Consider the following 24,725-nt stretch of genomic DNA (forward strand, 5'->3'; position numbering starts at 1 on the left):
CGGTTTTGAATAGTCTTCCAGCAAGGGAGGGAGGGAGTAAATCCGCGGGAAGGAGGAATTCTGCGCAAATTCTGCAGTAGTGCTGAATTCCCCCAGGAGTACCTCTTGTAGCTGGTGGTGTGACATGGCCGCTGTACGGTGTGTTTGAGCCTCCAAGGCGGCCAGGGAGTCGCCTGCGCCATCTATCGGCGGACTGGGGAACACGCGTGAGCACTGACAGACACATTACCAAGCCCGATATATTATGGATATGGTATTGGTAAGAAGGGACTACCAGCCTGTAAGACTTTAATATTTAAATGAGTTAGAGCCCATATGATTGAGTGGTACAGGAAGGTCCATAAAAATAACTTTTCTGTGTTTACTCCAGACACACTTATCTAGAGCAGGCTTCCATGGTAGAGATGAAAATGGACATCAGCATTTGCAACCAAGCTGCTGTGAATTCCATTTTGTTAAAGCTGTGCTCCATTCCACAGGTCATGACTTCTGAAAGGTGGAGAGTTCTATTAACTCCTCTAGTAGTCAAATATTTCAGTGAATGTTTTGAAGAAGCTGTACAGCATTGGTCTGTATGGTACATAGATTAATAATGTGGTACTAAAGAGCTATTGAGGCATGCATTTCAGCATCACAAATTTCTGGAGACTGGACTAGCAGGAAGGTCTCACTGAAGGAGACTACTTGACACTCTTGAAGCTGCTAAGCTCAATTACATTTCTTGAGTAGTATCTAAATCCTATGTGCTGTAGGAGTTAATAGAAAAAGGATTTAGTAAGGAAAATTCCCAAAATCTCTCATATCCCACATACTTTATAGATATTTCTCATTTACAAGTGCCATAATTATGTATGGGAGTCAACTAATATAAATTGGAATTCCTAAGTTTTGCTGTTAAAGATGTTAGGCATGACATGCCATAAAACTATTACAGAATGCCAATAGCGGGTAATGCTGTGGAAATGTGACAAACTGAGCAAGAAGAAATGTATTTTCAAAAAATACTAAAATCTTATTGCTACTGTTCCTTGATGTCACAAGCAAACAAAACAGACAATGGCAGGTTTTATTTTTAATGAACACATTACCAAAAATAACGAAATTACAAATTTCTAATTGTGTCCAGTTAAGTACAGTATGCTGTACCGAGAGGAACATATTTTGTTAGCCTGGAGCATGTTTTAAGTGTTTCTCATGGATGTGTCTGACATGTAAAAGTATGAATTGCTGTCCTCTGAGGTTTAGGAGCTTTTCCTGCTTCGTAACAACTGGCTGTCCATGTTCAGCATAACATAGTCTCAAATGTATTTATGTAGATGTTACGGAGGAGCTTCCGGCAAGAAGAAAACGAAATTCATCAAATCGTGATGATGGAGAAAAGACTTTTGTAGCACAAATGACTGTGTTTGATAAAAACAGGTAACATTCTTCAGTTAATCGAGCATTATAATCTTCGTATTCATATTGGCATTCAAATGCTGTATCACCTGTTTAACTTTGTATTTCACAGCAACAGTTCTATAAAATGCAGTCAACCTTGTCTGTAAAACAAGTAAAGTAAAAGATATTACCTAACCTAGATGGAGGAACCTTTATTGGGCAGATATAATTGGTTTTCACTGGACAAGCAGGATGGTAGTCCTCACATATGGGTGACATCACAGGATGGAGCCTAATCACGGAACACTTTTGTCAACTTTGACTGGCCCCTACTGGGCATGCCCAGCATGGCACTAACCCTGCAGCCAGCAGGGGTCCCTCTTTAGTCTTCTTTTTTCCACGAAGCAGTAGCCATGCAATTAAGGAGCTCTGCAAGGATTCCTGACAGGAATTTTCCTCGCGGAATTATTAAAAGTTAAATTGCCCCACAGGGGTCCCTCCATTAACTTTTTCAGTCCGCGGTACTCCGGTAAGATTTTACCCGTTTTCTGTCTATTACCATCGAGTTTGGCCCTCGCGGCCTACTGGCCGTCGACAGTACCGCGGCTCGATTTTTTTCTGTGGCCATGGCGTCTGAGTTCCGTCAGTGCCCGGACTGTATTTGTACCATGTCTATTACAGACCCCCATAAAGTCTGTGTAATGTGTCTTGGATGAGAGCATGATGTCTTGACCTGCACCAAATGTGCCCTAATGACACCAAAAGGTCGCAAGGCCAGAATGGAGAAGATGGGACTTCTCTTCTATGCTCAAACCCTGACTCCGTCCATTGCATTGATGTCTCTGAACCGGCACCGTCAACGTCGCGCCAGCATCGACCACCGACTGGTGACCGCCCAGCATGGACAACTTCTCGGCCTTAGACACCCTCTTCTCCCCCTCAGGACCGAGGGGATTGTAAGGAGAAACATTGCCATGGGCACCGAAAGTTTCGGACCATTGAGGGAGCGAAACATCGACCTCGCCATCGTCCGAGAAGAACTGGACCGGATGGTTCAGGAGGCCTTCGACAAGGAGATGCACAGACTCCAGGTTCCCCCGGTACCGATAGTGGAACAGACTACTGACCCGATTCCAGCAGCCTTGGCACCGCTGCTATCGAGGATGGAAGCGCTTATAGCCGCTTTTCCACGGATGGCTCTGGTGCCCTCCCCGCTTACTTTATCATCAGGAGGAGAAACACCGTTCTGCATCCCTCCATCGGGAGTTCTGCCTCAGCCATCGACATCGGTGCCAATACCTCCATTGGTGCCATCGAGCCATCCACCGATGCCCTCGATGCCAGGGCCTTCATTGCCTTCATCGGTACCTCCGGTTATTCCTCCGATGCCTTCAGAGCCTAGACTGGGACCTTCAGGTATCCAACTACCCCGTTCCTCTCTAGTTCCTAGAGGGACAGGTGCTGATCCTTATGATACCTGGACTGATGATTCCTCACCAGACACCGATGATTTGCCATCACCTCCTTCACCCACTGAGAGTAGAAAGCGTTCTCCTCCAAAAGACCTTTCTTTCATAAATTTTGTGAAGGAAATGTCTGAATTGGTCCCCTTCCAATTACTAACGGAACAGGACGACAGACATCAAATGATGGAGTTGCTTCAGTTCCTGGATGCGCCCAAGGAAATCACCTCCAAGCCTATCCACCAAGTTCTTCTAGACCTCCTCAAGAAGAACTGGGAACATCCTGGCTGCATTGCACCAGTCCACAGAAAAACTGACTCTACCTATTTGGTGCAGTCAGCTCCAGGCTTTCAGAAGCCTCAATTGGATCACCAATCTGTGGTGGTTGAATCTGCACAAAAGAGAGCAAAAAGGTCGAAACCTCACACTTCCTTTCCCCCTGGGAAGGAACAGAAGTTTCTGGATGCCATTGGTCGCAGAGTCAAGGATCAATGTTGATCCTCAGAATTGCTGCTTACCAACTCTATATGACCCAATATAATAGTCGGTTTTTTTTATTAAAGTTTTTTATTGAACCAAAGAATTGAATATGTAAACCAGGCTGTACGGCCTGGATAACAGATATACATGACAAATATCGTGGTTAATAAAATAAAACAGTATGCATAAGTAAGGTTTACATCACATAATTGAAACACCAAGTCTTTCGTGTTTTATATAAGTAATAAACCCCCCCTCCCCCCATGCTTCACATGAGCGCTATAACAGAGTAATGAATGGGTACCACACAAAAGAAGACAGGTAAGCCATAGAATTACACCCAGGGTATGAATAAAGAGCCGGGCTGCCCGGGAGGTCAGGACGCATATAATACATAAGATAGCGATTAAGCCGAATTGCCCACAGATATTCCAGAGAGCCATTTTTGGTAAGGTTTCCAAATCGATTCAAAGCGAGAAACTCTTATGCTTATATGCTGTAATTTTGGATAATAAAAAGATCCTCCGCACTTTGTGTTGAATGGTCTCTGATGTGGGAACTCTGGGAGATTTCCACAAGCGTGCTGTCTCGCAGCGACTAGCGATCAATATATACTGGGCTAACTGATTGGAATCCTTCGATAGCCCAGATAGAGCCATACCCAATAGCGCTTGCGCAGGTGTAAAGAATGGCAACCCAGGGAACAAGTTTCTCAGCCATTGAAATATCGCTTCCCAGACAACCTGAACTTGGGAACAAGCCCACCACGTATGATAGAATGTACCCTTCTCCATACAGCCTCGCCAACAAGTATCCGGGTATAGAGGTGTGTATTTATGCAACTGAGAAGGACACATATACCAACGGTACAACACCTTATAAGAGTTCTCAATAAGAGAGGCCGCAATATGTCCTCTACCCAGGTGTTGAAAAATCGACTTCCAGACCTGTGGGGTCCAGCATACCTGGAGATCTTGCTCCCAAGACTGTTGAAAGGTGTAAGTAGGTGCATCTTGTGGCAGTAAAAGTTGGTACAGCCTAGATAATAATTTAGTACAACCATTAGCCTTCTCACATAACTTCTCAAAATCGGATTTGCCCTGGGCAAGATGTAAAGCAAGCATATTAGCCCTAGCAAAATGAGCTAATTGTATATATGAGTACAAAGCCGAATCAGGCAATGCATAAGCTCGCTGAAGATCAGCAAAAGGGCACATGGTTGTTGGACCCCAAACATGTCCCCAAGACCTGATGCCCTGTCTCCTCCACAGTGAAAAAGCCGAACTCTCACACACACGGGCTACCCGGGGCTGCCTACCCGCCCAGATAAAGGCCATGCACTGCTTCTGCCATTGTTTTAACAGAGATGCAGAGACCAGAACTGGGAGTGTCTGAAATAGATATAGTAGTTTTGGTAAAATATTCATCTTGAAAGCAGCCATTCTACCCAGCCAGGAAATCTGGTAGCGGCTCCACTCTTCCATGTCCTTAGATAATTTATTCCAAAGAGGGATATAATTAATAGTGAGTAAGTCCTGTGTGGCACTAAGCTGAATCCCTAGGTATTTAATCTGTGTTTTAGCCCATTTGAATGGAAACAACTCCTGAAGTCGACTGACCGTCCTGGGATGGAGATTGATATTAAGAACCTCTGACTTGTCCCAATTTACTGTGAAGCCAGAGACCCTGCCAAAGGCCTCCATCTCATCAGTTACACTGTCAAGGGACTTTGCTGGATCGGTGAGCGTGAATAAAATATCATCGGCATACAGAGAAATTTTAGTGGAAAGGTTGCCTATGGTCACTCCAGAGATATTAGCGTTTCTACGGATAGTAATAGCAAAAGGTTCAAGGAATAGTGCACAGAGTAGTGGGGACAGCGGGCGGCCCTGCCTAGTCCCTCTACCCACTTCAAATGAAGCTGAGTAACCTCCGTTTATCTTCAAGCAAGCCCTGGGAGAATTATATAGCTGACCCAACCACTGAAGATAAGGGGAGCCAAAACCCATACACTCCAGTGGTCTGGAAAAGATAAGGCCAATGCACCCTATCGAATGCTTTCTCAGCATCAATTGACAAAGCCTCAGCAAGGATTTTGTGTTTTTGAGCATACCAGATAGTGTCCATAATTTTGTGAACATTGTCAGCAGTAGTTCTCCCAGGGATAAAACCAGCCTGATCGACCCCCACCAATTGAGTTATAAAGCAATTCAAACGGTTCGCCAGAATTTTTGCCAATAATTTAACATCGATATTCAACAGAGAGATGGGCCTGTACGAGCCACATACCAAAGGGTCACATCCAGGCTTAACCAGTAACGTGATCCTGGCCATATTAGCCTGTGCAGATAAAGTAGTCCCCGTCCTGAGAGTTAAAAAAAACTTCAATAGCATGGGTGTTAGGGCCGTAGCAAATTGTTTATAAAACCTTGGAATGTACCCATCGAGACCCGGGGATTTTCCTGGTTTGAGTGAGTTAATAGCTTCCTGGAGTTCTATGGCCGTAATGTCCCTATCTAAAAATTGCCTCTGGGCAGCAGTCAAAGTAGGGAGAGGAATCTGAGAAAGGTAAGACCCAATCGAAGCTGCCTGTATGCCCAAATCCCCACTGTAAAGTGATGAGTAAAACTGATGAAAACATTGCCTAATTGAGGTGTTATCAGTAAGGATCCTCCCAGAATCATCTTTAATTTTGGAGATATTAGCCTGTGCCTGTCTCCGTTTAAGAGCGTGGGCTAAATAGCGTCCAGCTTTATTCCCGCCCTCAAACTGTTGCTGGGCCAATTCCAGTTGATGGGCTATCCGGGCTGAGTCTAGAGCCATGATCTTATCCCTAATCTCCTGAATAGAACCCCGCAGTGGAGAACGAGCCACATCCCGCATATGGGCCCATTCCAACTTAGATAGGGCCATCAGCAAAGTCTGGCGCTCCTTCTCTCGCTGCCACTTAACATGAGACGCCCGGGCAATGAAGGAGCCCTGTAAGACACATTTCAGACACTCCCACAGAGCCCCCGCACCAACTTCTCCTGTGTCATTATTGCGGATGTATTCCTGAATTTCCTTAGCCAGCTGCTTCTGAAAGGTATTGTCCTCCAACAGGGAGTCATTCAGACGCCAAAAGCGCTGACCGGAATCAGACTGGCCTATGAATATTTTAAACCAAATGGGAGTATGATCAGACCACACTATAGGCTCAATATCTACCGCACTTACTGCATTAAGTTTGATCTTATCAATCAAAAACATGTCTAAACGAGAGTAACTATTGTGAGGGGGTGAGAAATAAGTATAGCTACGGGAAGCGGGAAAGCGAGAGTGCCAAATATCCACCCCCGCTGTAAGTGTGAGAATCTGAGAGCCTTCCGGGCAAGGGCAGAATCGGAGCTAGTCCCCGAAGAATTATCCAATCGAGGGTTAAGCGTCAGGTTAAAGTCCCCACCAAGGATGACACTTCCCTCCGCATGGTCTGCTAAAACCTTATGGAGCTTGGTAAAAAAAAAAAAAGCTTCCTTCTGAGAAGTAGGACCATACACTGAGCAAAGTGTATAGGACTCTCGCCCAAGATCACATTGAGGAGAAGATATCTGCCCTGCGGGTCAGGGAATACGTCCCATACTTCAGAATGGACATCTTTGTGTATTAAAATGCCTACTCCCGAGTACTTAAATTCTTGTGTCGCCGCCCAGAATTGGTTTGGGTACTTATTGGAACGTAGTAGGCCTTCATAGTGCTTGCAGAGGTGAGTTTCTTGTAAGTAAATCACATCAGCAGATAAACGCTCCATTTCCTGATATAAAAGCCTTCTTTTCCTTCCAGAGTTTAAACCCTTAACATTAAGGGAAATAAATTTAATTGTGGACATATCATTAGTGTCCGGTCACCTCTCTCCACCCATTCCCATATCCCATCTCCTCTGGTCGGAGTGGCCAGCGCGGTAGGTGCCAAGGAAAGAAACATATACCTTGTATCCCCAAGTGAAAGACCCTGAAGCTCCCCAGTATGATTAGAACCCAATGCAAAACTGACCTCCAAAGAACCCCCCAACGTATAAAAAAACGCCCAATGTGAAGCAAGATACCCTGGAAGAATTCCCTCCTTCCTGGAAGAAATCTGGAGGAAGAAACCATGCCGGGAGGTGGATTCCTCCCCCCCCCCGGAACACCTGCTATTACTCTTGTAACATTTTCATGCTCAACTGAAACTGAAATTACCCACTCTGCTGTATAACCAGTCAGTCCAAGTGAAGTAAGAACGTGGCGAGTAGCCAGCTAGAAGCCAGTTAGTGAGAAACAGGCCAGCCAGACTGGCTAATCAGATCGGGTAAGGGCTTCAGCCGCCACAGTATCACTGGCATTCCTGCGAAGTCTGCGTCCTTTGTTGACACGTTGCCATCGCGGTGCGGCTAGTTTAGAACTTGAGGGTGCTGCTTCCTTTTGCGCAGGCAGTTCCACCATTATTCCCACTTCTTTCAGAGCCTGTACCGCTGCATCCAGACTTCGAACCTTATAGGATTTCCCGTCCACCTGGAACCATAAGCTGAAAGGGAAGAGCCATCTGTAGCGTATGGATGCAGAAGCGAGTGCAGAGGTGACCGGCCTAAAAGTTAATTCTCTTGCGTAAGGTGCTGGATGCTAAGTCTGCATAGATGGAAATCTCATTCCCTTCCCAGGTCCAAACTCGTCGCTGCCGGGCTGCAGCGGCAATTTTTTCTTTGTATGCGAAGGAATGAAAGCATACCACGATGCCTCGTGTCCGGTTGCCAATCCTGGGCCCCAGTGACCTGTGCGCTCGCTCTGTCCGCAGTTCAAGCGGAGTGCCACCGTTGTCAGTCTCCATATCCCCAAGAATCAGGTGGCAGATCCTCTGAATGATGGATACACAGTCCTGGTAATCTTCTTTTTCAGGAATGCCCTTAAAACGTAGATTACAGTGTCTGGACCTATTCTCTAGGTCTTCAAGTTTGTCCTCCAGTTCTGCCTGTGCTGATTGTAGAGCTGTGACCTCCAGTTGTTGTTGCTGCCATTGCTCCTCGTGTTCATCAAGTCTGATGTCTGCCTCATCGAGCCTGCGTCCCAGAGCCACGTTGTCCTCCCTCATTTCTTGTAAAGTCTCTACAATCTCTGTTTTAAACGCTTTGATATCTCGCCTCAGTTCCATACACCATGAATGCATTTCGGTGCGTAGAGGCCGTTCAGCTTCCAGCAAGCCCGGATCAGCCCCTTCAGTCTCCGAGTCCTCCGACTCTGCAGCCGCCGCCATTTTGTTGTCTGGGGGGTCCGGGGCATCTCCTCCTTTAATGTATGAGAATTTTTTAAAGTCCACAGACTTTTTTTTTGTCGCCATGTTCCTGCTACTATCCGCTGTCGAAGACTAGAAGAAACGCTGTAATTCGCGTGGGTATAGCTGATTTTTTGACCGAAAACGCTCCGGGGGCAGAGAGCACCGCTAAAAAGCAGCCGGCATGGGAAGTGACGTCACTTCCTCTCTCCATAACAGGGTCGTTTTTAAGCAGATACAGGAGTTGACAGCCTCCATGCCTCAGAGTAACTGCAGCTGCTATTCAGCGAGACGATGGGCTTGGCTCAAGTCTTCAGACCTTCGACCGGAAGTCCAAGATAAGTTGTCCGACTTCCCCTGCACAGGAGACAATCTCTTTGGCGAGCAGATTCAAAAGACAGTGGCTGAACTAAAGGACCACCATGAGACTCTCAGACAGCTCTGATACCTTCGGATTATCCTTCCAAACAGCCTTTCTAGAAGGACTCTAAAGTGTCTTTCTACAGACCAAAGAAGTCCTACCCGCCAGCAGCCAGATGCCATTCTGCCAGACCATTCCTCAAATCACAGTCTCGTCAGACCCGAAAACAAAAGCCACAGACAGCCCCCCAGCCAGGCCCTGCTTCTGGCTTTTGACTCTTGCGTAGAGAGCAGCAGCCAGATTCCATTACCACACATACCAGTGGGAGGGCAGTTGTGCCATTTCAACAACATATGGCAATCAATCACCTCGGACCACTGGGTCCTAGCAATAATTGCTCAAGGCTATCATCTCAATTTTCTCTCCATCCCACTGGATTCCCCACCTCTAATGATGTGGAAAACATCAGACCATTCATTGCTCCTGAAGCAGGAGGTCTCCCTCTTACTCCAGTCCAGAGCAATAGAACCAGTACCATTCCCTCAGTAAGGCCTCTGGTTCTATTCACGGTACTTTCTAATACCCAAAAGATCGGGAGGTGTTCATCCAATTCGGGATCTACGAGCCCTCAAGTACCTCCAGAGAGAAAAGTTCAAGATGGTAACCTTGGGCTCGCTTCTTCCTCTTCTACAAAGAGGAGACTGGCTCTGCTCTCTCGACTTCCAGGACGCATACACTCATATTGCGATAAATCCATCTCATCGCAAATACCTGAGGTTTCTCGTAGGCCCCAAACACTATCAGTATCGTGTGCTTCCATTCGGCCTAGCGTCTGCACCACGAGTCTTACAAAATGCCTCGTCGTGGTTGCCGCCTTCCTCAGGACTCAAGGTGTTCACGTCTACCTCTATCTGGACAATTGGTTAATCAAGGCTCTGACTTAGCAAGCCTCTTTGTCATCCCTACATCTCACCTAAAACACTCTAATTTCACTCTGATTTCTTGTCAACTACGACAAATCCTGCTTAGCCCCATCTCAAACCTTATCGTTCATTGGGGCAGACTTGGACACCTTACAAGCAAAGACTTTCCTGCCTCGACAACAAGCCCTTACTCTCGTGTCTCTGGCACATCGGCTGCAGTTTCAACGCTCGGCGACTGCTCATCGTTTTCTCATCCTCCTAGGACACATGGCGTCCTCAGTTCAGGTCATCCCAATGGCTCGCCTGGCCATGAGTCATGCAGTGGACTCGGTCGCAGTGGACTCGGTCCCTTCAGCCCCTGTCAACCATTGTCCATGTCACCGACTCACTCCGTCTCTCTTGCCTGGTGGGCGAATCACATCAATCTACAGGGCTCGCCCTTTCAGGTTCCAAACCCTCAAATAACTCTAACCACCGATGCTTCCAATTTCGGGTGGGGAGCCCATGTGACCGATCTCCAGACACAAGGTTCTTGGTCTCCAGAGGAAGCCAAACACCAGATAAATTTCCTGGAACTGCGAGCAATTCGATACGCGCTCAGAGTATTTCAGGATCGCCTGTCCAATCAAGTCATTCTGATCCAGATGGACAACCAGGTGGCCATGTGGTACATCAACAAACAGGGAGGCACAGGATCCTACCTTCTGTGTCAGGAAGCTGCACAGATTTGGGCGGAGGCCCTCTCCCACTCGATGTACCTCAGGGCCACCTACTTGCCGGGAGTGGACAACGTGTTGGCAGACAAGTTGAGTCGCACCTTCCAACCGCACGAGTGGTCTCTAAACCCCTCAGTAGCGAACTCCATCTTCCAAAAATGGGGTTATTTTATTTAGTATTTTTTTCTATACCGACCTTCATGGTTAAATACCATATCCTCAAATAGACCTCTTTGCGTCACCCCAGAATCGCAAAGTAGGCAATTTCTGCTCTCTCACTCGCAGCAACATTATCCACCAAGAGACGCGTTCTCCCTATCATGGGTAACCGGTCTCCTATACGCATTCCCTCCACTTCCACTTCTCTCGAAGACTCTCGTAAAGTTACGTCAGGACAAGGGAACCATGATCCTGATGGCACCCCACTGGCCCCGCCAGGTGTGGTTTCCAATACTTCAGGATCTCTCCATGCGCAGGCACATTCCTCTGGGAACAGACCCGCTTCTAATCACTCAAAACGACTGGTGCCTTTGCCACCCCAATCTTCAAGCCCTGTCCCTGACTGCATGGATGTTGAAAGGTTAATCCTTCAGCCGCTTAACCTTTCTGATCCAATCTCCCATGTTTTGATTACTTCACGGAAGCCTTCCACGAGAAAATCGTATTCTTACAAATGGAACAGGTTCATGTCATTGTGCTCTTCTCAGGCCCTTGATCCCTTTTCCTGTCCAATCCCGCAGTTTCTAGACTATCTCTGGCACTTGTCAGAGACAGGTCTTAAAACTTCCTCCATCAGAATGCATGTCAGTGCGGTGGCCGCGTTCCATAAAGGTGTTGGGGATGTTCCCATATCAGTACAACCCCTTGTCACATGATTTCTGAAAGGCTTGCTTCACCTCAAGCCTCCACTGCGTCCTTCGGCCCCCTTCTTGGGACCTCAACCTGGTTTTGGGTTGGCTCATGAAACCACCATTTGAGCCTCTCTAATCCTGTGAACTTCGCAATCTCACATGGAAAGTGATTTTCCTTTTGGCAATCACTTCGGCTCGCAGAGTTAGTGAACTACAGGCCCTAGTTACCTATCCGCCTTACACTAAACTTCTGCAGGACCGGGCGGTACTTCGCACTCACCCTAAGTTTTTGCCTAAGGTAGTATCAGAGTTTCATCTCAATCAATCCATTATACTACCTACCTTTTTTCCCAGGCCCCATTTCAATCCAGGAGAGCAGGCTCTGCATACCCTTGACTGCAAATGGGCTCTAGCGTTCTACCTAGACCATACAGCTGCCCATAGAAAGAGCACTCAATTATTTATCTCTTTCCATCCTAACAAATTGGGGCAGCCAGTGGGTAAGCAGACTCTCTCCTCCTGGCTAGCAGATTGCATATCCTTTTGCTATCAGCAAGCGGGCATTCCACTTCAAGACTGTGTTAAAGCACACTCTGTAAGGGCCATGGCGACTACAGTAGCACACCTACGATCGGGGCCGCTTCCTGACATTTGCAGGGCTGCCACTTGGAGTTCTCTCCATACTTTTACAGCCCACTGTTGCTTAGACAAAGCCGGAAGACAAGATTCCATCTTCGGCCAGTCTGTCTTGCGTAACTTATTTACAACGTGACATACCAACACCCTTCCGCCTGCCCGGTGGGGTTCAGGATGTCCTCTCCCAAATTCCATCCCAATTGTTGTGCCTGTTGCATGTCTTTGGGTGCATTTGGTGCATGTCCGGACATCCTCAGCTCGGTACTCACCCATATGTGAGGACTACCATCCTGCTTGTCCTGTGAGAAAGCAAATGTTGCTTACCTGTAACAGGTGTTGTCACAGGACAACAGGATGTTAGTCTTCATGAAACCCGCCTGCCACCCCCGCGGTGTTGGGTTCATTTTATTTTATTTTTCGGCACTGCCTGTAGCTTTGTAACCAGACTAAAGAGGGACCCCTGCTGGCTGCAGGGTTAGTGCCATGCTGGGCATGCCCAGTAGGGGCCAGTCAAAGTTCTAGAAACTTTGACAAAAGTGTTCCGTGATTGGGCTCCATCCTGTGATGTCACCCATATGTGAGGACTAACATCCTGCTGTCCTGTGAGAACACCTGTTACAGGTAAGCAACATTTGCTTTAAATGTTTTGTGGTCTTATTTGCATTGTTGGGATTTCTAATCTTATTGAAGTCTCATAAATGACTAATAATCCATCCACTGATGATGATAAATTTCAAAATATTCTCGCTATAAACATGCCGAACATTTACCCACGTCCTGTTGACGAGTTACTATTATTATTATCTATGTAATATTTAATTTATTATTATCTATATGTTATAGGTTATATACTATAGGTTATACGTTATACGTTATATGTTAAGAAACGCTGTTCCATGTAACGCCTTTTGTGCGAAAGTTTTGTTATATGTAAACCGACCTGATTCGATACTTGTATTGAGAATGTCGGTATATAAAAATCCGAAATAAATAAATAAATAAAATACCCATTTCCCCTTTTAAGTGTGGCACAAAATGGAATTTCTTTGCCCATAAATTTCTCTTGGCATTATCCTGATCTTTTTTGACAAGTGTATTTTCCCTTATAATTTGGTTACAAAGATGGTCTTGTGAACAGTTTATAATCCTGAGTTTTCTCTGTTGATAAGACAGAGCTACCCACATGCAAGCCTTGTTCCTCCTAGCTAGTAGAACTTTGAGCTGTACTTGAGCATATGTGGAAATTCTTTCCGGGTGTTGCCTTGTGAGCTGCCTGTCATTTTTTTGTTCGAGCACAGCACGATGTGTATTCAGTGTCTCCAGATAAATTTTTCAGTATCTTCCAAAAAATAAAATTTGTTTTTCTCTTCAGTAATCTTTGTTTCAGTTGCCTTGCTGCTCCTGCAGGACTCACAATAGCACTCTTCAGTGCTACAAAAAAATCCTTCCTGTTTTGCCTCCTCAAGATGTCCGACAAAAGCAAAACACAGTGAGCATATAAGACCTTTATCTGCGGTAAGGTAATGTCCCTCACTGAAGAGCATGAATTATGCTACCACTGCCGTGGTCCAGACCACAACCAGGCAAACTGTTATGCCTGCAAAAGAATGTTCCTGTGCATTCAACATTCCAGGGCTTATAAAATGGAGGAACTGCAAAAGTCCCTCAGAGGCTGCAGTCTATCCTCCATCCACTGTGCCACATCTGCCACGTCAGAAAAAGTTGAGCCAGCAGCTCCTTAGAAACTCCCATGTCAGTGCACCAGGCTGAGGCCTCTGAGTCGAGTAGTGCTGACAGCCCTGCATCAAGAAAAATGTGGCACCACTCTGGAGAACCATTTGAGCAACCAGCACTGAAGAAACATGAGTCGAAATGTGGAGAATCTGTGCTATTGAGGCATGACGCATAGGGCTATCGCATGGTATGGTGGTCTCCATTGATGCACAGCACACATACATATAAATCTAGCACCAGTGTCCCTTGGGTGCAAGAGTACTTGATGACATCAACCCGTGTGTCGACGCAATTTTGCTTAGCACAGACGTTGCATTTGAACAAAGCCACTCAATGCATTTGAAACAGTCTTCCTCCAAATCCTTGTTGCAGTCAAAGCATAAATCTCCTATACCGAAGCTGATTCAGTATTGCCTGTTACATCAAGCCCCAGATCGTGGGCATCTTGCTGTAATACCCAAACAACTCTATGCTGGGCAACAAAGACCAGTTGCAGAAGGAGATTCTTTTCCCACTCCTATTTCCAGATCCCTTATACCATCAAGGCTATTAGGAGAAGGATTAAATCTGAAAACACCAGATCCAATCTGCTTTTTATTACTCCTTAGCTTAAATAAGCCTCCTATTCAAGAACAGGAGTCCATTCTAGTCTCAAGATGTTTTACCACCTACACCATGTCAGAGGACACATCAGTCACTTGACCAAATAGTGGTTTGGTGAAGAATGTCTTTACCTCTGAGACTTGAGGAACTCTACATCCTCTACTCTCTAGCATCGCTATGGTAATCCCACAGGAAGGAGCCTTAGTCTTCCCTCTTAGGGAATCCCTCCTGAGAGGTTTTTCATCCTATACTATCACAGCGGAGTCTAGTCATTTAGAGATTTCAGACAATGTTTTCTCCCCTCAGAATTATCTGGGAGGACACCCCCCCCTGATTCACCATTGTCCTGGATTAGTGTTGCCAGACCCTTGGGTTCTGAGGAAAGTTCAACAGAAATATCTTATGACCCATTTCTGGATCCCAAGAGCATACCTCTCTTGGAAGACCTCATTTATTCTAAATTTATAGAGAAGTTGGGGACCACGCAAGGAGTGAATGTTCAAAAAGACAAAAGCCCATGGGCAGAAGCCTTTGGTCATCTTTAAATTCTGGATACCCCATTGGAACGAACAGCTCTTCCAGTTCACTGCATTCTCAAATTACAAATGTGTGAGAGAACCCTATCACCTGTGTTCCTGCAGCAATTTCAATCTTAAGTATAGAGTGCAAAAATCACCTCCTTTTGGACTGGTCCAATTGCCTTATCAGACGTCGAGTCTTCACTAAGGCAAAAAAAAACCCTTGAATTTATTGAAACTTGCCTTCAGGGAAAGATCCTAGGTTTCTTGGCAGTTTTGGAAAGAGTATTTCAAAGCTCAATACTAAACTGCTTGTATTGCTGTAACTGATAAATATCTCCATGAATGCATTCAAAAGCTTAAAACTTTTCAACAGCTTACTGAAGGTGGTGATTATCATCAACCTCTTCTAGATGTAGAAGAGGGCATATGACATTTGTATCATTCTGTTTATGAATTATTTGATTCCATATGTACCTTGTATGCCTCTGTAGGAGCTCGACGTATGGCCTGGTTAAGAGCCAGCAGCAATGTAACGCAGCACAGCAGACTAAGCCAAAGCCTGTGCCTAGTTTTTTTTTTTTGATCCCTCCAAATCTATCAGTGGAGGGGGGAGAACCTAGACTACCTGAAGGAGGTGGAACCAGATGATAAAGGACCTCTGGATCCTCAAGATCGTGGAGTCTGTATACCAGTTGTGGTTTTCCCAGCTACATCCTCATTGTTCAGTACTCAATCCAGATTCATCTCAAATAGCACAACTCCATCTGGAAGTGTAATCTCTTCTTAAGCAACAGACAACAGATCAAATCCTGCGACCAGCATGGACAGGGATTTTACTCCTAGTATTTTGTCATCCCCAAAAAGACAGAAAATTAAGACCCATTCTAAATTGAGAAAATTGAACAAATATCTGAGAAATTCAGGATGAATTCCCTCAGTATAATTTTTCCCTATATTCAAAAGGGAGAATTGATTTACGCTCTTGATTTGAAAGATGTATTTCTTCTTCATCCAGGCAGATCAGGCCAGACCAGTGGGCTATTCAATCCAACCAGCGACAAATCAGACTCACTCCTTACAAACCTCTGTGCTCACACCAGCTTGCCAGTATTCTGGCTCCGGTAAATGGTTGACAAGTGCATTCCATATCAGGACTGATAGGCTGAACTGGTTGGATTCATGGGGCTCCTGAGGAGACAGACTAGCCTTCCTTCCCTCCCTCAGTTGAGCAGATTCATGTGGCTATTGCAGTAGATTTTGGTGGTTGAGGTAAACGAAGCTCCACAGGTGACGACAGAGTGCTCTCTCCCTCTGTAGAGCAGGAACCGACCAGGGGGACTTTTAGGAGGGTAAAGCTGAGATTTATCTTCCTCCATTCTTCTCCCCCTCCTTGTGGGCTCCCTCCTTAAGTAAAGAAATTTTCCGGTTCTGTTGCGCTCTTGGGTTGAGAACATGTGCGCGCTCTCCCCCAGATGTAAATGTCTCAGGCCCTTTACTATTTTCATATAGACAGCTCTTGAGGTGACAGCTTAGGCTTTCTTCCTCTGTAGAGCAGAACCTGGATTAGAAGGGTACACTGTGACCTGGACCCTGACTCCCCTTCATTCTTCCCTCCAGCTGCCTTCACAAAGAAAAGGTCATGGCAAGCCCAGTGAGAGGCCTTAATGCTTTGCATGCAAGAAAATGACTGTGCGAGGCAGCTCAGCCAAATTGTTGTAAGCAGCAATCTGTAAGCTAGGTGGTTTTATTTTTAGGGGAATGACAACCGTGACAACTGGGGTCAGCAGGAAAAGTAGAACAGAGCTCTGCGGTGAGCCAGCCAACTTTCCTGTTCCTACAAGGGGTGGGAACAGCAGCCATGTTGGCCAAGTAGGAGAGCTCTAGGGGGCAAGTTCTGTGTTAACTCCAACTGTTGTGATTGGGGAGATTCCTGTCTGGGGAAACAGTTGAGGTATTTGGTCCCCCGCCAGCTGGCACAGCTTCTCAGCAGGGCAACTGCATTCCAGTTCCTGCTAGGAGTACCACAGCAGTGTGTGAATGGGTCGGGCTTCTTCACTGCCTTCAAAAAAAAGCAGTGGTAAAGAGCAGGACATTGTTTTCGAAGCTCTCTCGAGGAGAGTCAGAGTTGACTGAGTGCTTGGTTCCTGTTTGGGTTGGGAGGGCGGGGAATGTGGCCATTTTATAGTCCTGGGATTGTGAGAATATAGTGCATTGGGGCCACCTTTTCCAGACCCCCTATAGTGCAGTAGATTATTTCAGTTCCTTTGCCTTACTTGCTTCTGCTATAGTGGGATCTTCATTTTCAACAGGGTCCTGGCTGACCTGTAAGCCTTTTCAGTGGGATTCGCTGCACTCCCATATTCCATTCCTGGTGGTTTTTCCTCCTCCTTGGTTAATTGTAGGAAAGGACAAAAAAAGAGGCAGACTGAATGGACAGACTGGTTAGAAGGCTTCTGGAGCTAGGCATGCACCCCCTTTCTCTCTCACTGCTCATACTTGTCCCTCCCAAAACTGCATGCTGCTTTGTAGAGGATCACCTTCCCATTCGAGTACTGCTTGTCAGTCAAGAGTGTATGAGTAGCAGAGCCATCCAGCACCTCAGAAATCTGTCATGGTCAGTGTTATGGAGACATTATGGCTGTTGAGGAAGTGAATGTCCTCTGGTAGCAGAAGATTGTTCTTCCTCGTTGAAGAGACAAACATCTTTAATTCTTGCTTCTGTGAACTTTGGTGCTGAGGACAAGTAAGAAGCTGATCTGCATGCCTCTATCTGACGAGGAAATCTGCATTCTTACTTCCTAGCTCCTCCATATGTGAGGACTCTAGAATGAGAGAGATGAGCTTGCAGTTGCAAATAAAAATATAGGAGGCAGATACTTGGGTGAAAGGCCAATTCTGCCTCCTTTGGTGAGCATGGGATGTCTTGAGTGTGCCGAGACTTCTGGAGAGGCAAAACATCACTCTGACTCAAGGTTTTATTGTCTCTCAGTTGCTGTTGAGATTTGAAGATGTTTAGGCAAGGTTGTAGCTCTTTGGGCTGAGATCTAGGCCATGTTACAAATTCAAGTTCGCTCCAGAGCTAGAGGTAAGGATGAATATGCGAGCCCCAGCTCCTCTAGACTGGTGCAATAACTGCTTGGGAGCCCTATTTCCGGGGTGATAGGCAAGTTGGTTTTATTTTTTTGATCCTAGTGTTTTTAAAAAAAAAAAAAAAAAAAAAGAAAATGGTGATGCTTTGGAGTTCACGATGCCTTAATGGTTTCTCCTTGCTGCTCAATCTGGAGGAGAGAGACTCGAAAGTCAACTCTGCAAGGTTTTCGATTTAAAGGTAATGGTTTTGATACGAAGGTAGCATCCTCAAACTCCCCACTCCATTTACTTTGTAGTCCCGAAGACAGTTTCATCCTATCCGGGAATCTGAGCATGTCTGTCCTTCATTGACTGTGTCCTCTTCCGCATAACAGAATCATGGAGGTAACCTGCATGGAGCGGCACTTACTGCCATGGGAAGCTTGCTGGGCAAACTGGATGGACCATTTGGTCTTTCAGCCATCATTACTATGTTATAGAAATTTTTGGTGTGCAGAATAGAGAATTTCTGAGTCTTTTAAGCAAGATGGCTTCTTGTCTTTCACATTCCAATCTGAATGGACCATCTGTTTTTCCTGCAATTTGTGGTGCGGGGTCACCATGTTTCTCTTTTCGGCTCTTTTTTTGGGTTAGCAACAGCCCTGAGAGTCTGTTTAGAGCTAGTGAATGGTGATGGTGTCAGCATTGCTGTGCAAGAAAAGTATTTGGTACACCCTTATCTGGTCGATTGGCTGATGAACATGGAGGCCCTTCAGGAGAGTGTTTTGCCCGCTCAGCTAGGATCATCTTATTGCAGGAGTTGGGTCAGAAGATGCGTAGCCAGGTCTGAGTGTTGAAAAAGACTAGGAATCAGTGTGGTCCTATCTATGGTCTACTATTACACCTACCTATAGCACTACTCGATGTATGCGGTGCTGCACAAATAAAACATAAGACACAATTCCTGCTCTTTAGAGCTTACAATCTATCAGAGCAAGAGAGACTTGGGGAGTTTCTTGTAGTAAGATGACTGAAATTGAGGCTGAAAGCAGACAATCAGGCTTAAGATTTAAAAACAGACTCAAAAAGATGGATTTTTAGATGAGATTTAAACAAGATGAGAGTAGAAGCTTGACGCACTAGCTCATGAAGTCTATTCTAAGCACATGGTGCAGCAAGGCGGAAAGCATGGAGTCGGGAGTTAACAGTAGACTAGAAGGGCATAGATCAGAGTAGTTCAAGGGAATCTTATTTTAGGACCTATACCAAATTGTTTTTAAGAAAGGACTCAATTACTACTATAATCTAAAAATGAAAATATGGTAACCTCACTTTGATTAGTCCAATATACTGTATCTGAAATTCTACTGAAGATGCAAGTTTGCTTAGCTGGAAATAATTTTAGTTGGTACAAATACAGCAATCTGTGTACATTGCATGAGAATTAATCTGTATATCTTCTAATACTATTTTTAAGGCAAATTTTGCATTAAATGGTGCCTAAAAAATAAATAAAATTCCAGGTAGAAAGCTATGATGGGGAAAGAGAGCTTAGTATAATCCTCCTAAGCTTTGGTGTCTGAAATAGATTAGCACTGCTGGATCTGTGCTGATATATGTAGTTCAGGTCTCATTTATCTAATATTCTATGTTTTTGTAAGTACATTTATGCTCATAAGTTTTCATACCCCTGGCAGAATTTGTAAGATGTGTGTAGCATTTTAAGAAAACATGAGTAATCGGACAACACACACCTATTTTTAATGTGTTTCAAATTAAACTATTATGCATTACAAAATAGCACAATCATGTCATGGTTAACTCTGCTTGTGAAAAATCAAGTTTTCTTACCTTAAATTGTTTCCATAGATAGGTTGAAATAGCCATTTTAAATACCTGCTCACCTTCTGAGGTATTGACTATCTGATTAGAATTAGAACATAAGAACATGCCATACTGGGTCAGACCAAGGGTCCATCAAGCCCAGCATCCTGTTTCCAACAGTGGCCAATCCAGGCCATAAGAACCTGGCAAGTACCCAAAAATTAAGTCTCTTCCATGTTACCGTTGCTAGTAATAACGGTGGTTATTATCTAAGTCAACTTGATTAATAGCAGTTAATGGACTTCTCCTCCAAGAACTTATCCAAACCTTTTTTGAACCCAGCTACACTAACTGCACTAACCACATCCTCTGGCAACAAATTCCAGTGCTTTATTGTGCGTTGAGTGAAAAAGAATTTTCTCCGATTAGTCTTAAATGTGTTACTTGCTAACTTCATGGAATGCCCCCATGTCCTTCTATTATTCGAAAGTATAAATAACCAATTCACATCTACTCGTTCAAGACCTCTCATGATCTTAAAGACCTCTATCATATCCCTCAGCTGTCTCTTCTCCAAGCTGAACAGCCCTAACAGCTTCAGCCTTTCCTCTTAGGGGAGCTGTTCCATCCCCTTTATCATTTTGGTTGCCCTTCTCTGTACCTTCTCCATCGCAGCTATATCTTTTTTGAAATGCGGCGACCAGAATTGTACACAGTATTCAAGGTGCGGTCTCACCATGGATCGATAGAGGCATTATGACATTTTCTGTTCTATTAACCATTCCCTTCTTAATTCCTAACATTCTATTTGCTTTTTTGACTGCTGCAGCACACTGAGCTGACTATTTTAAAGTATTATCCACTATGATGCCTAGATCTTTTTCCTGGATGGTAGCTCCTAATATGGAACCTAACATCGTGTAATTACAGCAAGGGTTATTTTTCCCTATATGCAACACCTTGCACTTGTCCACATTAAATTTAATCTGCCATTTGGATGCCCAATCTTCCAGTCTTGCAAGGTCCTCCTGTAATGTATCACAGCCTGCTTATGATTTAACTACTCTGAATAATTTTGTATCATCCACAAATTTGATAACCTCACTCGTCATATAAATGATCTGGAAAGGAATACATATATTGAAAAGCACCGGTCCAAGTACAGATCCCTGAGGCACTCTACTGTTTACCCTTTTCCACTGAGAAAATCCTACTCTGTTTCCTGTCTTTTAACCAGTTTGTAATCCACGAAAGGACATCGCCTCCTATCCCATGACTTTTTAGTTTTCATAGAAGCCTCTCATGAGGGACCTTGTCAAACGCCTTCTGAAAATCCAAATACACTACATCTACCGGTTCACCTTTATCCACATGTTTATTAACCCCTTCAGAAAAATGAAGCAGATTTGTTAGGCAAGACTTCCCTTGGGTAAATCCATGTTGACACTGTCCCATTAAATCATGTCTTTCTATATGCTCTACGATTTTGATCTTGAGAATAGTTTCCACTATTTTTCCCGGCACTGAAGTCAGGCTCTCTGGTCTATAGTTACCCGGATCGCCCCTGGATCCTTTTTTAAATATTGGGGTTACATTGGCCACCCTCCAGTCTACAGGTACAATGGATGATTTTAATGATAGGTTACAAATTTTAACTAATAGATCAGAAATTTCATTTTTGAGTTCTTTCAGAACCCTAGGATGCATACTATCTGGTCCAGGTGATTTGCTACTCTTTAGTTTGTCAATCTGGCCTACTACATCTTCTAGGTTCACAGTGATTTCGTTCAGTTCGTCTGACTCATCACCCCTGAAAACCATCTCCGGAACTGGTATCTCCCCAGCATCCTCATTAGTAAACACAGAGGCAAAGAATTCATTTAGTCTTTCTGCAATGGCCTTATCTTCCCTAAGAGCCCCTTTAACCCCTCTGTCATCTAATGGTCCAACTGACTCCCTCACAGGTTTCTTGCTTTGCATATATTTAAAAAAGTTTTTATTATGAGTTTTTGCCTCTATGGCCAACTTCATTTCAAATTCTCTTTGCCTGTCTTATCAGTGTTTTACACTTAACTTGACAATGCTTATGTTTTATCCTATTTTCTTCAGATGGATCCTTCAATTTTTGAAGGATGTTTTTTTGGCTAAAATAGCCTCTTTCACCTCAGCTTTTAACCATGATGGTAATCGTTTTGCCTTCCTTCCACCTTTCTTAATGCGTGGAATACATATGGACTGCGCCTCTAGGATTGTATTTTTAAACAATATCCAAGCCTGTTGAACACTTTTAACCTTTGCAGCTGCACCTTTCAGTTTTTTTCTATTTTCCTCATTTTATCAAAGTTTCCTTTTTTTAAATTTAGTGTTAGAGCTGCAGATTTACTTATTGTCCCCCTTCCAGTTATTAGTTTAAATTTGATCATGTTATGATCACTGTTGCCAAGTGGCCCCACCACCGTTACTTCTCTCGCCAAATCTTGTGTTCCACTAAGAATTAAATCTAAAATAGCTCCCTCTCTTGTTGGTTCTTGAACCAATTGCTCCATGAAGCAATCATTTATTACATCCAGGAACTTGTCTCTAGCAAGTCCTGATGTTACATTTACCCAGTCAATATTGGGGTAATTGAAATCTCCCATTATTATTGCACTGCCAAATTGGTTTGCTTCCCTGATTTCTCTTAGCATTTCATCTGTCTGACAATTTTGTCCAGGTGGATGGTAGTATACTCCTATCACTATACTCTTACCCAACACACATGGAATTTCTACCCATATAGAGTCTACTGAGCAGTTACTTTTGTATGATCTTTATCCTGTTGGACTCTATACCCTCCCGGACATAAAGTGCCACACCCCCACCAGGTTGGTCCTCCCTATCATTGCGATATAATTTGTACCCTGATATAGCACTGTCCCATTGGTTATCCTCCTTCCACCAAGTCTCTGTGATGCTAATTATGTCAATCTCATCATTTGCTGCTATACACTCTAACTCTTCCATCTTACTTCTTAGACTTCTGGCATTGGCATACAGACATTTCAAAGTGTGGTTTTTGCTTGTTTTAACAACCTGCTTTTCAGTTGTTTGGGATAATTCGGAAATCATTAGCTTTGGTGATTTTTTACATATAGACATATGAACTATGTTTGCTTTTAATGGAACCTCTCTGTTAGTATGCCCTAACGCTCCTGTTTCATTAGTATCCTTCAAGGATACATTTCTCCGAACCATGCACTGCTGAGTGACTGTCGGCTTTCGCCCTTGTTCTAGTTTAAAAGCTGCTCTATCTCCTTTTTGAAAGTTAGTGCCAGCAGCTTGGTTCCACTCTGGTTAAGGTGGAGCCCATCCTTTCGGAAAAGTCTCCCCTTTCCCCAAAGTTTCCCCAGTTCCTTACAAAGCTGAATCCCTCTTCCCTGCACCATCGTCTCATCCATGCATTGAAACTCTGGAGCTCTGCCTGCCTCTGGGGACCTGCACGTGGAACAGGAAGCATTTCAGAGAATGCTACCCTGGAGGTTCTGGATTTCAGCTTCCTATCTAAAATCCTAAATTTGGCTTCCAGAACCTCTCTCCCACATTTTCCTATGTCTGTGCCCACATGTACCACGACAGCCGGCTCCTCCCCAGCACTGTCTATAATCCTATCTAGGTGATGCGTGAGGTCTGCCACCTTCGCACCAGGCAGGCAAGTTACCAGGCGGTCCGCCAGCCACCCTGCTTATCTAAATGTCTAATAATCGAATCACCAACTATGATGGCCGGCCTAACCCTTCCCTCTTGGGCAGTAGCCCTGGGAGATTTATCCTCAGTGCGAGAGGACAGTACATCACCTGGAGAGCAGGTCCTTGCTACAGGATCGCTTCCTGCTACACCAGGGTGATCTCCTACTGGGAGACCTTTCTGATCCAAGGCAGCAGTGGGGCTGCCAGAATGCATTTGGGACTTGGCTACTATGTCCCTGAAGGTCTCGTCAATGTACCTCTCTGTCTCCCTCAGCTCCTCCAAGTCTGCTACTCTAGCCTCCAGGGATCGGACTTGTTCCCTGAGAGCCAGGAGCTCTTTGCACCGAGTGCACACATACAATCTCTCACTTGTCATATTTCTTTCCAGATCATTTATAAATATATTGAAAAGTAAGGGTCCCAATACAGATCCCTGAGGCACTCCACTGCCCACTCCCTTCTACTGAGAAAATTGTCCATTTAATACTACTCTCTGTTTATCCCAGGACAAGCAGGATGCTAGTTCACATGTGGGTGACATCATTGATGGAGCCCTGGTACGGAAAATTTTCTGTCAAAGTTTCTAGAAACTTTTGACTGGTCCTGTGAGGCCACTGAGCATGCCCATCATGCCATGATATTCTCTGCCCAGGGGTCTCTCTTCAGTCTTCGTTTTTCCACGCTGCTGTGAGCATCGAGGAGCAAGGAGCCTGGTGAGTTTTTCCTCACAGTATTACCTGACTAAAAAGTCATTTATTTCTCAAGAAATTTCTCCCATAGGGGATCTCTTAGATTTCCACCGGCTGGTGTGTAATCGCACTCTCGTTTTTACTCTTGAGTAAAAACTTTCTTTCACATTTTCTTCCCTCTTTTCATCAATGGCTGTCGACAAAAAAAATGGCTTCCGGATTTAAAAAATGTCCGGTTTATAATCGGACAATGTCCATGACAGATCCACACCTCGAGGGTGTTCTCTGTTTAGGAGATCAACATGTCTCAAACTGCCCTCAACGTGCAGAGATGACTCCCAAAGGAAGAAAAGTTCGACAAGAGAAGATGGAACATCTTTTTCACCTTCAGCTTCTTCCTTCTCCTTCAACATCAACAAAATCGTCCCCGGTGGGGGTTTCAAAACGAATTTTGTTGTAAAAACGTCTGC

General features: G+C 44.7%; 1 protein-coding gene across 2 annotated transcripts in view; it reads left to right on the plus strand.

The window, feature by feature from the left end:
• The window catches only part of SUZ12 (SUZ12 polycomb repressive complex 2 subunit), a 309,933-nt gene that overhangs the window by 185,552 nt on the left and 99,656 nt on the right, over nt 1-24,725 (plus strand). For both annotated transcript variants that reach the window (XM_029600710.1, XM_029600711.1), the window contains one exon: nt 1,317-1,419. In XM_029600710.1, the coding sequence (XP_029456570.1) occupies nt 1,317-1,419 (103 nt within the window). The remainder of the gene's footprint in view (nt 1-1,316; nt 1,420-24,725) is intronic.

Source organism: Rhinatrema bivittatum, chromosome 4 (genome assembly GCF_901001135.1).
Source record: "Rhinatrema bivittatum chromosome 4, aRhiBiv1.1, whole genome shotgun sequence".
NCBI classification, from domain to species: domain Eukaryota; kingdom Metazoa; phylum Chordata; class Amphibia; order Gymnophiona; family Rhinatrematidae; genus Rhinatrema; species Rhinatrema bivittatum.